Source organism: Microtus ochrogaster, chromosome X (genome assembly GCF_000317375.1).
Source record: "Microtus ochrogaster isolate Prairie Vole_2 chromosome X, MicOch1.0, whole genome shotgun sequence".
NCBI classification, from domain to species: domain Eukaryota; kingdom Metazoa; phylum Chordata; class Mammalia; order Rodentia; family Cricetidae; genus Microtus; species Microtus ochrogaster.
The window spans coordinates 25,198,706-25,216,587 of NC_022026.1; the positions used below are offsets into that span (position 1 = coordinate 25,198,706).

At 41.3% G+C, this 17,882-nt stretch overlaps 1 protein-coding gene across 2 annotated transcripts in view; it reads left to right on the forward strand.

Annotated features, from left to right (window-relative positions):
- Ophn1 (oligophrenin 1) overlaps positions 1-17,882 on the forward strand; it is a 351,260-nt gene that overhangs the window by 93,448 nt on the left and 239,930 nt on the right. For both annotated transcript variants that reach the window (XM_005358630.3, XM_013350521.2), the window contains exon 3: positions 14,153-14,248. In XM_005358630.3, coding sequence (XP_005358687.1) covers positions 14,153-14,248 — 96 coding nt within the window. The remainder of the gene's footprint in view (positions 1-14,152; positions 14,249-17,882) is intronic.

Genomic DNA, 17,882 nt, shown 5'->3' on the forward strand with positions numbered 1-17,882 from the left:
TAGCCATGGCTCTGGTCATTAGGCATGGTGAAGATTGGCTCTTTCTGCCACCAGTCAAGTATGTGGACCTGGTTTTTGGCACCGGGCCAGACGAACATTCGTCCATGGTTGTAGTCACTGGTCTAAACAAAGGCTGGCTTTTTCTGGCAACAGACAAGCGTGTAGCCATGGCTCTGGTCATTAGGCATGGTGAAGATTGGCTCTTTCTGCCAATAGTCAAGTACGTGGACATGGTTTTTGGCACGGGGCCAGATAAAGACTGGCCCTTTCTGTTGACAGACGAACGTTCGTCCATGGTTGTAGTCACTGTAGGGCTAGACAAAGGCTGGCTTTTTCTGGCAACGGCCGAGCGCGTTGCCATGGCTACCGTCACTCGGCCAGAGGCCTGTGGGTTTCTTCGTGAATTTCTACCACTTGCGACTTTCTCACCAAGGCCCAGTAAAACCTCATTGGGTTCCTCCGTGGCTACTTTCTGTGTTAGTATGTCCTGGTGACCCTTCTCGGTTTGACGCGGTTTCTTGGGGCTCTTAGTTTGAAGGCCAGACGCCATTTTCCTTTTCTTAACTGAGCGGCTAGGAACGCATATCTCCACACCTGAGGTCATGGAGCTCCTGCTCTTTGCTTTTGAAAGTCGGGGCATTTTTCTTGACTTTCTTTTAGGCATTTGAAAACAAGTCTTTAAACTTGGTGGTATTAGGAAAAGCTATTGACTGACCTGAAGATCGACTGACTTTCTGGCGTTGCTGTTTAGGGCCCCGTCGGCAGCGTCAAGCAGCTGTTCTGTCGCCCTCCGTCTAGCTCTTCTAGAGCAACGACGGACTGTGTGTTGCACTCAACAGGGCCTACTTCCGTTTCATAGATGAGATCCTAACTGTTCTAGCCTTTCCATGGGGCTAGAATAGTCTGGTTTGCATTTCTTGTTATTTTTTTTTAGTGATTGTTATTTATGAGCCATTTTACTCCTTTCCATATATACGTAAGCAATTAATAGTGAGAAACCAGTGCTAATCAAGAGAACAGTGACTGAAAAAGTTCCTGTTTTTTACTCACAGTTCTTTGTTTATGGGTACCACATTTATTTATTTACCTACTCATCCAATTGAGGAAATTTTGTTGCTTCCAAGTTTTATCACTCACGAATAATGCTGCTATAAATGTCTTTGTGCAGATTTTTGGGTGAACATATTTTAAGAGTTTTGAACATTTTTGTTTCCTAGAAAAATTTTAATTAAAAAATTAGTACACAAAACAACGGGCTTAATTATAAGATATTTGCTCATACATAGCACAGATTTTGCAAAAATATGACTTTCAATACATAGCACAGATTTTGAAAAAATATGACTCTCACAAAAATGCCTGTCATGCTTGCAGTAGTTATGCTAATGTTCTCTACATCATTTCAACTGCAGTATAAGTGCCACCCAGGTGAGCCCTGGTCATACATTTTTGACGTGGTAAAATATCAAGGACTGAAATTGAAATCGCTGTTTTTTTATGTATTGCTAGTTTTAAAATATTATTAATATTTTCAGACAGGCTCATCTTGCTATATTATTAATATTTTCAGACATGTTATCTTACTATATTGTTATTAATATTTTCAGACAGGGTCTTACTACGTAGACTAGACTGAGCTGGAATTCACTATATAACCTGGGCTGGCCTCAAATGAAAGATCTTCCTGCATCAATCTCCCAGAGCTTGGATTGTAGGTTTGATATGCCATGCCAAGCTATTGTTTAATTTTAGAAGAGGATTAAATTGTCTTCCCAACTGGCTGCACCCATTTTGCATTCCCACCAACAATGAGAATTCTAATCTTCCATATCCTCATCAGTTTATAATTTTGAACATATTTTCATGTGTGCATATGTATTCTATGTATAGGCATGAGCATAGATTGTCTTACAATTTTTTCAATTAGGTTATTTGTTTTTTATTGTTAATTTTTAAGACCTCTCTGTATGTTTTGGATAGCAGACTTTTTAAAATCATATCTTTTGCAAATTTTTTTTAGTCTGTAGCTTATGTTTCTTGACATTGTCTTTCACAGAGCAGAAGCTTTAAAAAATTAATTAATTAAATTAATTATCAACTGTTTCTTTCATCAGTTATTCTTTTTTTGTGGGTAGGGGGAATGTTGAGACAGCACTTCTCTGTGTAGCCCTGGCTGTCCTAGAATTCACTCTGCAGAGCAGCCTGGCCAAGTGCTGGAATTAAAGACATGCAGTACCACCACCCAGCTCATCAATTATTCTTTGATATTGTCTGTAAAATGTCATTGCCATATTTAAGGCCATTCTGGTTTTTCCTTAAATTATTTTTCAGGTGTTTTTTGTTTTACATTCTTTTATGGTCAGGGGGTCCGAAAAGAGGATCGATCTTTCTTTCTTTCTTTCTTTCTTTCTTTCTTTCTTTCTTTCTTTCTTTCTTTCTTTCTTTCTTTCTTTCTTTCTTTCTTTCTTTCTTTCTTGACATGGTTTCTCAAAACCTATCTTTGGCTGTCCTGGAACTTACTCTGTAGAGCAGGATAGCCTTGAACTTACAGAGATTCACATGTCTCTTCCTCCTGAGTGCTGGGATTAAAGGCATGCACCACCAGGCCCAGCTACTTTGGAGGATTTCAATCTTGTAGAATTTATCAAGGCTTATTTATTGTTGTACTGAATCATATATCCTGGGAAATTTCTTCGTGAACTTGAGAAAACTGTAGTTTCTTAGTAGAAATGCTTAAAAGTCTTTATAGATGTATGTTGTATCTTACATGTTTGCAGGTACAGGTGGTATGAGCTGCCACGTGATCAGTAAGAACCAACCTTAGGTCCTCTGTAAGAGCATTAAGGTAGAGTTGACATTAATGATTTTTTTCCAATTACGTTGTATCTATTTATGGAAAATAAATTTTTTCATATATTCTGATTACTGTTTCTCCTCCCCAAACTCCTTCCATCTCCTCCCCACCTTGTTAGAAAACAAACAAACAACTTAAAAAACAAAACAGAATTGGCCCAAACAAGCAAACAAAAAGCGAAAGAATCATGTACAAAAGAGACACACTCATTTGTACACACAGAAATCCCATAAAACCACAGAATATGTAACCATAATATAGAAGAAGAAGACCTGTAATGTAAAAAAGTTGTACAGATACAGCCTTATGAGACAACTTTAAAAAACTGAGTTTGTTTTGTATTAACCATCTACTGTGGGCATGGGATCTGGCCTTAAGTGTGGTTTGTATACTCAATGAGATCCAGTTGGAGAAAACTAATTTTTCCTTTCCAAGTGGTTATCAACTGGAGATAGCTTTGCTTAGGGATGGGGGCTTGTGTCCACTTCCCTTCTCAGCTGGGACCCCGTATGGTTTAGACCCATGCCGGCTCTATACATTCTGCCACAGGCTCTGCTAGTTCCTGTGTGTGTTTGCTCTGTTGGCCTTTGTTTCCTTGGTGTCCTCCATTCCCATTTGCTCTTATAATCTTTCTGCCTCCTCTTCCACAAAGTTCCCTGATCTCTGAGTGGAAGAATTTGATGAAGACATCCTGTTTGGCAATGTGTGTTTTAAGGTACCTCACTTTCTGCATGTTGTCCAGTGGTGAGCCTCTGCATTTGGTTTTATCTACTGTGGGAGGAAGCTTCCTTAATGATGACTGTGCAAGACACTGATGTATGAATACAGAAGAATGTCTTTTGGAGTCACTTCTTCACTATGTACCTTTAACAAAATAGTAGTATTTGAGTTTTCCCTTGGCCCATAGCCTATCTAGCCTCAGCTTCTTAGCCATTCCAAGCACTGTCAGGGATGGGTTACATTTCATAGAGTGGTCCTTAAATCCAACCAGATATTACCTGGTTACTCCCACAAACTTTGTGCCACTATTGCAGCAGAACATCTTTCAGGTAGGTCATCATTGTAGACTGTAGGGTCGATAGCTTGTGTTTTGTTTGTCTTTCCCCTTTGTTAGTGTACAGAGTACCTTAAAGTACTCGAGATACTAGTCAGTAGGAGTGAAGGCTCTAGGTAGGCACCAGCTCCACTTCTCCATGTTCAATGAGTTGTGTAGGCATCGTTTTCAGCAATAAAGCCTTACCATTAGTTGGTGAAGAGCAACCAATAGTTTTGGTGATAGTCTAGTATGTTTGAAAATTTTCTTAGAGTCCTCTTGGCCAACAATTTGATTAGATATAATTCATAACCAGAACTGGAGGTTTCATTTGGTGGCAAGAGATGTCTAGTAGGAGCTTTGTCTCCCCTGTTACTTTGTTATTCCATTTTGATTTCTTTCACATATGTATATATTTGAAGAAGCTTTTACTGTATTAGGTCTCTAACAGCCCCTCGAATCGCCTGTAGTTTTAGCTGCCCCTCACCGTATTCCCTTCCTTACACCTTTCTTCCTTTTTACTCCCTGTTTGATCCTTCCGTTCCAGTCCCCTCTACTGTCCTTCTATAACTGTCTATTCTATTTTCCCTTCTTAGGTAGATCTATCCCCTCATCAAGCCCCTTACGCTGTACCAGACCTCTGGTTATGTTGAGTATAGCCTGTTTATTGATAACAACTAATATCTACACATAAATGAGTACGTACCATGTGTGTCATTTTGGGTCTGGATTAACTCAGGATGACTTTTTTCTAGCTCCATCCATCCATTCATTCATTCTAACTCCATTACCTGCAAATTTCATCATTTTTTAAACAGCTGAGTAATATTTCATTGTGCAAATGTAATGCACTTTCTTTATCCACCTTTTTGTTGAGGGAAATCTAGGTCATTTCCAATTTTTGACTATTATCAATAAGTAGAGCAGCAATGAATATGGTTCAGAAAGTGTGTCTCTGGTAGGTTGGAGAGTCCTTTGGCTGTATGCACAAGAGCCGTGTAGCTGGATATTGAGGTAGGTCTGTACTGTCCACACTATGGGACTGTATGTGAGCTAGAAAAGGGCCGGAAATTGACACACACACAAATACAGAGACAAGGGGAAACGGGTCATCCTTGAAACAAGAATGCCAAGAATGCCAGCTTTATTGTAATATGGAGCAGCTTATATAGTGCTCTGGCCATGCCTCAGCTCTCGGGATCTTTCAGCTGCAGCCACCAGAAACTGCTCTCCTGTCTCATACTCAGAGCAGCTGTAAACCCAGGAAAACAAAGCAGCTGCAAGCATAACAAATTGTTTACAGGAAATTCAGGGTCTGGGAGTCCACAGCCCCCAACAGCTCCCCCTTTTCTATATAATTAGCACTAACTTTTTTAACTGGCCTGGCTGTGGCACAAGTATGATGGAAAAAAGGAGAGCAACTAACCATATGCAAATCTCACAAGAAATCCAACTGCTCTTATAAGCTGGAAAATGCCCTAGTGAGCGTATTCATTCTACGTTAAACATGAATGATATTAAATGCTGGTGCTGGCTACAAGATAGTCACAGCAGCTGTCTGGTTGATGACAATTCCAGCTGCCATGAAGGAGGCCTCAGCAGTGACAATAGTGGCCACCTGTGGTGATCTTGAAGTCTCAGCTAGGATGGCTCGGCAGCCTTCCTTGAACTCCAGATTATCCTGCCTCTGCCTCCTTCAGCAAATCCTCCAGCAAGCATCACCACAATCTGCCAGAGCAGCAGTCAGGCTTGGGGACCTTCCAGGGCTACTGCATGAGTTCCCTGGGTCCTATGGGAAAGCCTGCCTCTCACACAGCAGACTCTTGGGCATGTGGAGCCAGGAACCACTGCCCCGTTTCCCTCGCCCCACCCCTGCCTTCTCCATTTGCTGCACCAGATGGGCAGCCCAGCGGGGTCTGAGTGGCTCTGGCTTGCCTTGACTCCAGCACTTGTTGCCGCAGTTTCCAGTGCTCCTGGCACCACGACGGTGTCCCCCTCAGCCCTACAACCTCTAGTAAACAAATTTGGGAATTTGGGTATTGTTCTCTATACTACTTTCTGCTATTTATTGGGCGAAGTTCTTTGGGGGTATTCACAGCACCATTTCAGGAGGTCTTGGTGCATCAAACCGCATTAATCTGGAATGAATCCACATGTTCTCATTTTCTGTGGAAACAAAAGCAGAACCTCTTTTCCAAAGCAACATATCCTTAGACGCATATTTTAAAAAGTCAGGATACCTTTCTTAGCAGTTCTCAGAATCAAATCTCTCTCTCCAGTCAAGAAACCAAAAGACAAAACAATAATATACATAATCCAAATTCTCTGTGGACATTCTGTCTTTACATGGCTTATTTTTTTACTCCTTTTAATATGATTGCCTATACTCTGTCTCTTTAAAAACTTACTGTTTTCGTTCCATTCTTCCTTTTAATCTGACTGTCTATACTCCGTCTCTTTAAAAAATTACTCTTTTTATTCCATTCTTTTTGAGGCCTTTAATTCACTCTCCCTAATCCTGAGGGCGATCTCTCAGTGTGTCTCTAGTTCCTGATCTCACTTGGGGCCTCCACCTGTATGTGTCCGCATGTACTACATATCTGGACATGAGTCAGGTAAGGAGCTGGAGATTGACACACATAAATACAGAGACACAGGGACACAGGACATCCTTGAAACAAGAATGCCAAGAATGCCCCCTTTATTATGTTCAGGAGCAGCTTATATAGTGCTTTGCCCACGCCCCAGCTCTTGGGATCTTTCAGCTGCAGCCACCAGAAACCACTCTCCTGTCTCATGCTCAGAGCAGCTGCAAACACAGGAAAACAAGTTCTTTTGCTCAAAACAGCTGCAAACATAACAGGTTGTTTACAGGAAATTCAGGCTCTGGGGGTCTACAGCCCCCAACAAAGGTCCATTCCTACCTTCCTGAAGAACCACTACATTGATTTCCATAGTGACTATTCAAGTTTGCACTTCTACCCCAATACATAAGTATTTGCCTTTCTCTACAATGTTGCCAGTATGAGCTGTCATTTGTTTTATTGATTTTGACTATTCTGACAGGTGTAAGATGATGTCTCAAAGTAGTTGTGATTTGAATTTCCCTGATGACTAGGATATTAAATGTTTCTTTAAATGCTTACCAGTCATTTGCATTTCATCTTTTGAAGATTCTCTTTTTAGATATGTACCCCATTTTTAATTGGGTGATTTGTTTTCTCAATGTCTGGTTCTTTGCATTCCTTACGTATTTTAGATATTAGCCCTTCATGGGATGTGTAGTTGGTAAAGTATTTGTTCATTATCTAGCTTTCCAGTTTGTCCTTCACCACACAGAAGCCCTCAGTTGCTTGGTTAGAGTTACCCAATAATATTTTTGAGGCTATTATGAAAGGTCTTATTTTCCTAATTTCTTCCTTTGACAACTTGTCAAAAATCAGACAGCTCCTGATTTTTCTATTCTTCTACTTTGCTGAAAGTGTTTTCCAGCTGTTATCAGTTTCCTGATGGAATTCCTAGAGTCATTTCTATATCTTATCATCTCTAAATAAAGATACTTTGACTTCTTCCTATTTGAATCTCCTTGACTTCCTTTAATTATCTCATTGCTCTAGTTAGACTTCAAGTACTGTATTCAATAGGTATGGAGAAAGTGGACAATCTTGTCTTGTTCCTGATTGTAGTGGAATTGTTTTGAATTTCTCCCCATTTAATTTGATGTTGGCTATAGCCTTGCTGTATATTGCCTTTATTATATTTAGGTATGCCCTTTTTTTTACCCCTAATCTCTAGTACTTTTTTTTGTTTTATAGGGACAGGGTTTCTCTGTGTTATATTCCTAACTGTCGTGGACCTAGCTCGTGTAGACCAGAGTGGCCTTGAACTCACAGAGATCTGCCTGCCTCTGCCTCCAAGTGCTGTGATTAAAAGCATGCACCACCACCGGCCGGCTCTCATGTATGTTTCCATTATTTGTAGATTTTGTCTTTTCATAGCGTCCTAGATTTCCTGGATGTTTTGTGCCTGGATTTGTTTAGATTTAATATTTTCTTTAACTGAAGTATCCATTTCTTCTATCTTGTCTTCCATGACTGAGATTCTCTGTTTCCTCTCTTGTATTCTGCTGGTGGACTTACCTCTGAGGTTTTCGTTTGCTGTCCTAAACTTTTCATTCCCTGTTTTACCTTACTTTGGGCTTTCTTTAGTGTTTCTATTTTTCTTTGTTGTCTTAAACTATTGCTGGGGGCTCACGTCTTCCTTGGGGGAGCAGGTGAAAAAGCACAGTGTTAACGTCTCTGACAACAGGAGTCAGGTAGAAGGCATAGAGCAGACTAGTTTATTTAACAATGGAGAGAAGCTTATATACTCTCCCAGCACCTAGGCATTCGGATCCACTGACAGATGACATCGCATGGTCTCCCCTCATTAGCTAGGCATCGTCAGGACCTCTGACAGCACCTGTTGCTAGACCCTCAGGAAACATTGCTGGGTAGTCCCTCTTTAGCTAGGCATAGTCAGGACCCCGGATAGTACCAGGCAGACTCCAGGTTTGCTCCTTTTGGCTTGGTAGGCCTTAACTTCTTACATTCAAGTGTATTTATCATTCATTCTACTATTTGTTTGTGTTTTCACAGACTTCCTTAAAGGATTTATTCACACCCTCTTTAAGGTCTGTGAGTGTATTACCAGTGGCTATTTTGAAATCATTGACTTGTGCTTCAGCTATATTGCATTTTGCAGGGCCTACTGTAGTAGCATTGCTGGGTTCTGAAGGAGTCACATTGTCTTGGGTGTTAGTGATTGTGGCTTTGTGCTGGTGTCTCAGCGTCTGTGTTTGCGAGGACTGCGTTTCTAAGTGTTGATATCTGTTTTCTTTGGGTGGGTCTTAAGTTCCTTGTTTCTGCTGTCCTCTCCGGACCTTGGGAAAACAGTGACTATGGCTTTCTTGGTAGGGAGTGCTTCTGAGTCCCTTTCAGGTGTGGCCTCTGTGGGTCCCATATAAAATGTGTTTCCTGGTACTGGGGTCTGACAGGAAGAAATGTGGGTGGCCTAGAAGTAGTGCTGGGACTGAGAGGGTCCATAGGATGAAGGAAATCTTGATCTGCCTTGAGTTTAGGCAGAATCCCCAGGGAGTGGCATCTTTTACTGTGGTGGGGATGTGACTGAGGACAGGAAGGAGAGAAAATCACCTCCTGATTTTCAGATTGGTGTTGACAGAGGTCCCAGGTAGAAAGTACATCTAGGTATTGGTGGCTGACACAAAAAGATGGGGTGAGGGAGGAAGGCTGCATCCTGGAGAGGTTCTACACAGTTCCCAGGGAACAGAGGTAGAGAGGGAGCTGAGTTCTGTTACGGGGCTGGGTAAGACTAGGGAATTTGCAATGGGGGAGAGGAAGGAGAGTGAAAATCAGCCCTAGGTACTTTTAACAACTGAACCATACATATCTCCAGCCCCATTTTGTTTTGTTTGCATTTTTAAAGACTGAATCTCATGTGGCCCAGGCTGTTCTTGAACTGGCTATGTAGCCAAAACTAGCCTTGATTACTAATTTTTCTCCTGGTACCTCTCAAGTGATGGAATTAATAGGCATGGTTTTGTATAAAAAATTGCTTTGAGGCCATCTCCCATTTTGTTACTTGTTCCATGGTATATTTCAGGGAACAATTTGTACTAAATACATACTGTTTTGGAACACGAGCTATGGTTTTCTGTGTCTGTGTCATGGTGTTTTATTAAGAAGTGAACATTGACTTAGCAGGTAATGGCATAGGCAGCCTGGGTGTGATCCCCAGCACCCATATGATAGAAGGGAGAGGAGTGACTCCAGAAGGTGGCTCAGTGTTTCACAGCACTTGTCGCTCTTCCACAGGACCTGGGTTTCCTGGGTTTGGCTCCCGTTACCCATATGGCACCTTACAACTTCCATAACTACTGTGCCCGCTGATTTGATGCATTATTCCCAGCATGTTTTATAGACATATGTGCAGGCACACACAAACATACACTCAAAATAAAAAAATAAATAAAGTCTTTCAAAAGTATTTCTAAATAATAAAATGTGTCAGTTCTTAAAATTAAATCATTTAGTTTTCCGTACAGTTTACCATTGATTGTCCCTTGTTGTTTGTTTGTTTATTGACATTTTAGATTTACAATCATTCTGTAAAGCGGGTATTCTTTTTTTTGTAATGAACCTACTGAAGTCTGTGGTAGGTTAGTTCATTGACTGTTTAATGTTTGGATAACAGTTTCATTAAATAATTTGAACTAATACACTTACTAACCTTGACTTCAGCATGTCTTTTGTGTTTTGGGATATATCTTTAGCACTCAGCCAGACAGTTTATAATTTGACCTTTGCTTACCTTATGCTTTTCTTTGGCTTGTGCATGGTTAGTTAGTTTTGGATGACCAGGGACTTCTCAAGTCTCTCTTGGGCATTCACACATCTCAAGGCATGTATCTATTCGCATGCAAAAATGTCTTTCTATATTTCTAGTAATAGCTTGGGGCCTTTCAAAGGACCCTGCAAGCAAGCCATTCTCTGTTCTGTTATTCTCTAATTTTTTAACCAAATATCTTGATTACACTCTTACTAAACCAGTTTGCTAAGCTTCTTCCTGCTAATACAACTTAAAATAATTGTGAATGTTTGCTTTTTGACATTGTCATTAGTATCTTTTAGGCAGAATTAGTTTCAAGTCAGGACAATGAAGCTCTCTCTTGGGATCCGTCAAATTGGAGGAGTAGAGAACTCTTTTTAGAGTTGGGACTTAAAACCTTCAGGCACATTTTGCCCCCTCTGTGGCTTCTGAGCTGTTGGTTTGCAGTTATTGCAGTTGTGGTGGTGTTTCCAGTATTGCTGCAGAATGGGAAGACAATACTTTTCTTAGGATAACTTGAGTGTATCACAAAGGAATTCTGTTTTTTTCCCTTGAATAAACAATCCTCAACTTAAGTCTTTAGTTGTGTATTTGCAATAGATATGGTAAGAAATTAGCCAGGAGAGAGAAAAGAAAGGCTAAAGACTCAGTTTGACCTCAAGCAGTGAGAGCCATTTTTTTTTTTATTATTTTAAGAGGTTGTCACCCCAAGAGCCTGCTGGGAACAGGAGAATGTGCCTGCCATGTGGGATCTGAGAATCTGATTTTATAGTTGAGAGAAGGTAGCAGGGAGAACCTGTCTGCCTTTGCTGAACCCAGGAGCTACTTTTTGTAGAAAGGATGTGAGATAAGTCAGATTGCTTTTGTAACCTCCGAGCTCTAGGATGTGTGCTGGGGTTTGCTGCTTGCTACCATTTCATGGCCGTGGGCAGATTTCTTGGAACTTTGGGCCTGTTTTATGGCCATAATTTTGTAGAGGGGATTTTCTTTATTCGAGGCCCTTCACATATAAAGGATAGAGAGAGTCATTTTCTTTCTGGTGGCCTCTTGATGGTGGAGGGGATATTGTTTTGGAGTTTTGGGATCTGGAGTGACTCCAAAAGAAATATTATTTTTATTTTGTCCTGTGTGGTAGCCTGAGTGATGTCAGTGCTTTGATCTGGGAAGAACGTCTGTAAAATGTTGAAAAGACAGGATTAAAGTAGGGGGGCCATTAAGGGGATGAACCAGGATAAGATGGAAACAAAAACTCATCCAGAGGAAGAGGCTTGGTGTTGAATTTTCTGAGCCTGGTTCTGTAGTGGCATTTCACTTGTATTTTAATAAATAAAGCTTACTCAAAGATCAGAAAAGGAAAATAGCCACACTGGCCAGCTTTATAGACCAAGCAGCAATGGCCCATACCTTTAACCCCAGTAACCACACTGTTTGCCATAGAAACCAGGCAGTAGGTGTGCACACTCTTAACCCCAGAGCTAGAAAGGATTATAAAATGGGTAGAGACAGCTGTCTGTCTTAGTCTCATTCTGAGATTTCCTGGAGGCAGGATCACCACTTTTAGACTGAGGTCTAGGTAAGAACCAGGGGCTGGCTGCTTTACTTTTCTGATCTTGAGGTTGAACCCCAATATCTGTCTCCAAGTTTTTATTAATCATGCTTCATGGTCCCTATGTCTTTGACCCCCATCTTGAACTAGCTTGGATTTGTTGGTGTGGAGGCAGCATTATTTCTGGAGGAAGACACAGATTGCTTTATTGACAGCAGTCAGGAGATCTAGCTGTCTTTGATGTTGGAATATGACATTGGCCAAAGAATCAAACCGATCCCTAATGGTGTCAAGCTGATCTAAAATTTCTTTTAAGGCTTTCTCAGAGCTGGTTAGACAGAGAGGCTAACTGATGTAAAGAAACCCCCACTCCTACTGTTCCTAGTCTGAGTCCTGAAGTGGACTCTTGCCCAGAGTGGCAAGAAGAGTGATGAGTTTGATGGCCCTTTAGCTCCGTGAAAGGCATTGATATTGAGGAAAAACCAGGACGGTGAAGGGGTTTCCAGGAGCTGACAGATACAGCAGGTTTAGCTTGAATAGAACGCGGTGCTAGGGGAGTATTTGAAAGGATTTTCCTGGAGCAGATGAGTTAAATCTTCCTCCCCATCCTCAGCAATACTAGAAACCAGTCAGACTGAAAATGAGGCCAGATAGGCAGATAGTGCCAGAAGGGCCATCTGGGATGATAGCCTTGCGGCTCAGATAGTCTTGTGGTACAAAGGTGGTGATTGGGACATTGTTGCATTGGTAAAGTTGGAGGGAACTGACATAGTTATACCTAGGAAGTGGGGGACCTATGAGCACATTAGGGGACCCTGTGAAGTAGGCTTAACGTCCCTAGGGCAAATGTGGAGGAGCGAGTTTTACAAAATTTTGCCAAAAGATGAGAGTTATGTCCCGTTTAGGAAAGCCCTCCTCTGTTTCAAGGGTTCCCCAGTATCTTTGCAGGTGGAGTAAAAGCCCAGTGGCGATGTAAGCCAGGCCAGCAGCAGGATAGGGAGTGGTTGGTTAGCAATTTGAGATACCCAGAGAGGAGACAGAGAGAAAGGCCCTATATAAACTGGAAGGGGCACTTGGGAGCCCAAAAAATCCAGTCTCTCCTCCTGGGCTATTTTTTTTTTTTGAGACAGGGTCTTTGTAGCTCTAATTGTCCTGGAACTCACTATTTAGACGATGGCGGCCTTGAACATCGACCTGTCTGCCTCTGCCTCCTGAGCTGGGATTAAAGGTGTGTGCTACTAGATCTGGCCAGGGTTTTTAAGAGTCTTTCTCCCAATTTAGGGTTGGTCAGTTTGAACAAGGACAGGGTGACTGATTGGCCCACAGCTGTGGCATCTGGTTTGCCTTGAATTCATCAGTCTGTCCATCAGCAGGGGGCCATACTTAGAGGAGAAAAACCTAGCAAGCCTTTGTTTTAAGGCATTAGGTTTTTGTCTCAGCGTGCTGTCTTAGAAGTTAACCATTTTTATTACCTAACTGGGGCTTCTTTCCCTATCTCTCTGCCTATCATGGAATCTGTCCAACTCCTAGTCCCCCAATCCCTTCTCTCAGAGGTCACTCTGTTATTAGGGATTTTGGGGTGCAGCCACCCTAACTACTTTCCAGCTGTCTAAAGGGGTCATGTAGAAGGGGCAGAAGTTTGAGTGCCTCAGAGGAGAGTTGATCTAATAGGCCATGATTAAACCTAATAGATGGCAAAGACCCAGACATAAGACAGTCACGTGATGACAGTGCACATCCTTGGAGTGTGCTCTGTGAGAGAGTGAGCATCTGTAACATACAAAAAAGTGAGACTGTTAGGATTACTATAATTTTTCTTTAATTTTTTTAGATGTTAAAATAGTTGGGGGAAGCATATGGTAGGCAGAGGACAGACAAGAAAACCATATAAAAACCCTTGTCGGTCTTTGTCACAGGTATTAGCAAGACTGATTTTTTTTGGTCACTATTGTCCATTACAAGATGGCTCAAGAGCTTGAGGCATCTTTTATTGGCAAGCATAAGTTAAGAGGTCCAGCCATTTGATCTCCTTTATTATAACCTTGTGGGGAACATTAAGAAATAAAGTCAATGAAGATTTCTCAACCTCACGATTAAAATACTTTTGTAGCCCTGTAGAAGAATATGTGACTTTATAAACAGCTTTTGTTCCATTGGACTCCCATGTAGGGAACAAACATCTGGAAGCTTTGGAAGTAAGTATTGATGAAAATTTCCTGACTTCCTCGAATCCAAGTTGCTGCTTGCCGGAGGTCCCTCTGTATTTCCCATGTGCTGTACCCGTGAGCAGGACAGTGGCGCTGACCATCTCCCCTGCCCTCTTCCTTTGCAGATTACTCTTCTGCGGTCCAGAAGTTTTCCCAGACGCTGCAGTCGTTTCAGTTTGATTTCATCGGGGACACTCTGACCGATGATGAGATCAATATTGGTAAGTCTTCAGCAGCGTGTGGCCATGCAACTCAGGAAGCCACCCAGACCCCACGTAATTCCCTTCTCTTCTGGATATGGAGCAGCATGGGGTCCCCTCATCCCTTTTGCTCTAGTGCAAGGCCCTAGGAGGCTGCTTAAGAATGCTAAGAAAACATCCTTTTTACTAACATTTCCCCCTCATGTAGAAGCAGTGAAGGGGTCTCCTGAACCTCCACTGAGGCCACTGGCTAGCCTGAAGGGAGACTTTTCTTTAAATCATCTATTAAGTTGATTGTGAGATGTTGGACAAACTGTTTCCCTTTGAGCCACACTCCTGTCTTCTGAAATTACAGTTAGTAACTCTCTGAAATCTATTACAGAGGACATTGAACAGGAGGTAAAAGGACCTTTGTGTTTATTTTTATTCTCATGAATTAAAGCAAGGACCTGAGCAAACTAAGGCTCTTGTGCCAAATGCCCCTCCCTACCTCTTTTTGCATGTAAATTTCATTGGGACCTAGCTACACTTATCTAAGTGTTTATGGGTGTTTTGTTTGGCAGAACAGCATTAGGTAGCACTGATAGTGACCGATGCCCTTCAAAATTTAAGAGATAAACTACATTCTGACTAGACTGAGTTTGCTGATCTTGGAGTTCAGCACACTATTTGCTGGGTTGGCCATGGCATCTAGGCCAGAAGCACAGGGATTTCTTTGCGTTCAATGCAAGCTTAGTCTATATGGTGAGCTTCGGGCCAGCCAAAGATGCAATAGTGAGGCCTAGTACAACCCTGTATCAAAAAAAGAATATTTTCCAGATGAGAGCGATGAACACACAGCTGTTATGAGGGATAATACTGTTACTAAAAAGAAGTGATGTTTGCAGTTACATTTATAGTCCCAAGGATTAAAATACAAAACATTATGATAAAATCTCATTTGTAGCTAATTTGAATGATTTGTAAATGTATAAAGGATGCAATTACTTGTGCTATTCATCCATAGTTAGTAGCATATTAGGCATACTGGTATATCAACTTCTGAATATTTTCTCATGTACTTACTATCTTCTTTAAAGGATTTTTCTTTTCTCTTTTTCTTTTTTTTTTCTTGAGACAAGGTTGCTGTGTGTCCCAGGCTGGCAGTGAACTTAAAAGAGTTATTTTGTTTTTAATTGCGTATTTCCATATGTATCTGTCTGTAGATATGGACAGATGAGTCTACGTAGTGCTGGAAGAGGCCAGAGAGCCAGATCCCCTGCAGCTGGAGGTGGTTGGGAGGCATTGGTCATGGGTCCCGGGAACCACAGTTAGGTCCTCTGCAAGAACAGTACCTGGTTTTAACTGCTGAACCATCCCTCTAGTCCTTGGCTTTGAACCCTTGATTGTCCAGTCTCAGCCTCTCAAGTGTTGGGATTGGAGGCATAGATCGCTCATATATCCATGTTCTTCACATGGAAACTACTTCTTAATGAATATAAAATTTAGGCTGGGGATATAACTCAGTTGGTAGAGTACTTTTCAGCTCTGCAAGAAGCTCCAGATTTGATTCCCAGCACTGCATAAATTGTAAGGGGTTGCACACACCTATCTATAATCTCAGCTCTTGGAAGGCAGAAGCAGAGCATCAGAAGTTCAAATTTATCCTTGGCTGCATAGTCTAGCCTGGGCTATATAGATCCTGTCTCAAGTATGTGTGTGTACATATTTTTTAGTAGGCTCAAATGGTGACATTTTATAATTTGTACTTAACATTTTATACAGCAAATTTAATTTTCCATTTAAATTTAAATTTCTTCCTAAGTTTCATGAGAAAGCAAGGACATTGTTTCATCCACTGCTCTTTTGCCAACACCTAAGAGAATGCTAGGTATACATTAGCTGCTGAATGCATGTTTACCAAATGAGAATAATAGATATATCAGCATTAGTATATTTTATTTATATATTTGATATAATTACAGTTTATTTTCTACTTAGCTACTTTTGGGATTCACCTTATTTATAGTTTTCACTATTTTAGATGGTATCATGATAAATACCTTTGTGTTAATAACATTGATGAGTATTTTAATTAAATGCGGTTGTGAACCTAGTGAGGTTGGTACTTGTATTTGAGTTATTACAATCTGATTGGATTTCTTTCTACTTATGCAGGTAGGTCCTGGTCCAAGAGCCTGACTTACTAAGATTATCAATGGCTCTGGAGGCCGACAGCCTAAGTTTGACTTGTAGATCTACAACTTATTTAGTGTGTTACTTGGGCAAGCAATTTCACCTCTTTGAATGTTAATTTTTTTAATCTGTAAGATGAGTATGTAAGTTACTTTTTTATTACTGTGACCAAATTAAGGAAAGCCAGATTTATTTTTTCTCAGTTATTGACTAGCAACTATATGCCAGATACCAAGCTAAATAATTTACATACATTCTAATCTACATGGGTTATTCTATTTATTCCACATAGACTTATGAGGTAAATTATATTCCATAGTTCACAGAAGAGAACAATGGAGGTTCAATAGGTTCAAGTAACATTGCTAATATCCCACAGCTAATACACAAACCTCGAACCTGAAGCAGACATGAAACCCCAAAAACTTTTAATTCTGTGATGGTTAATATGTTCAGTTTGACAGGATTATAAAAATACAGGAGAGAAGCTTCAGGACATACTTGGAAAGAGTTATCTAGATTATGTTAGCCTCTCAGAATAACTGTAAGGAAGCCAGACTGTGGTGGCACACACCTTTATTCCCAGCACTTCAGAGGCAGAGGCAGACAGATCTCTGAGTTCGAGGTCAACCTGATCTACAAAGGGAGTTCCAGGGCAGCTAGGGCAACACAGAGAATCCCTGTGTCAAGAAAAAGAGAGATAGAGTATCTGTGAGGGGTTATGTAGATTAGAAGAACTGAGTTAGAAGACCCCACTCTAAACATGAGCAACACCATTCCATGGGCTTGGGTCCTAGACTTACTAAAAAGGAGAAACTGTACTCTGTACGCATGTTCATTTCTCTCTGCTTCCTGTGGATGCCGTGTGACAAGCTACCTCAAGCATTGCTCAGTCTGTCCCCACCATGGTGAACTGCACAGATAGAGAATAAACTTTCTTTCTCTAGCTAGCGTTTTATCCGATATTTTGTCACAGGACTAAGAAAAGTAGCATCTATCTTAGAAGCCATGCAAGCTGCGGAAAAGACCAACGCAAACTGAAGGCACAAATGTTGTAGGCTAGAGTGGAAATAAATGCCCTTATTTGGCCTTGAGCTTTCCCCATTGAACACAGACTGTTCAGGGGAAGACCTGGATGGAGCTGAACGTCAAGCAAAGCTTCAGGGAAGTTGGGATTTCTCCATGAGCTGTAGAATCATTTTTATTTCTCCTTGTATCTTACTTACTTTTCTATCACTGTGATAAGACAGCATGATCAAGGCAACTTACAGAAGAAATAGTCTATTTGGGAATTACAGTTTCAAAGGGCGAGTCCATAACCATCATGGTAGGGAGCATGGCAGTGGACAAGCAGGCATGATACTGAAGCAGTAGCTGGTTCACAAGTATATGTATGGCAGGCAGGCAGGCAGGCAGGCAGGCAGGCAGGCAGGCAGGCAGGCAGGCAGGCAGGGAGGGAGGAGTGGAGAGTGTGTTGGGA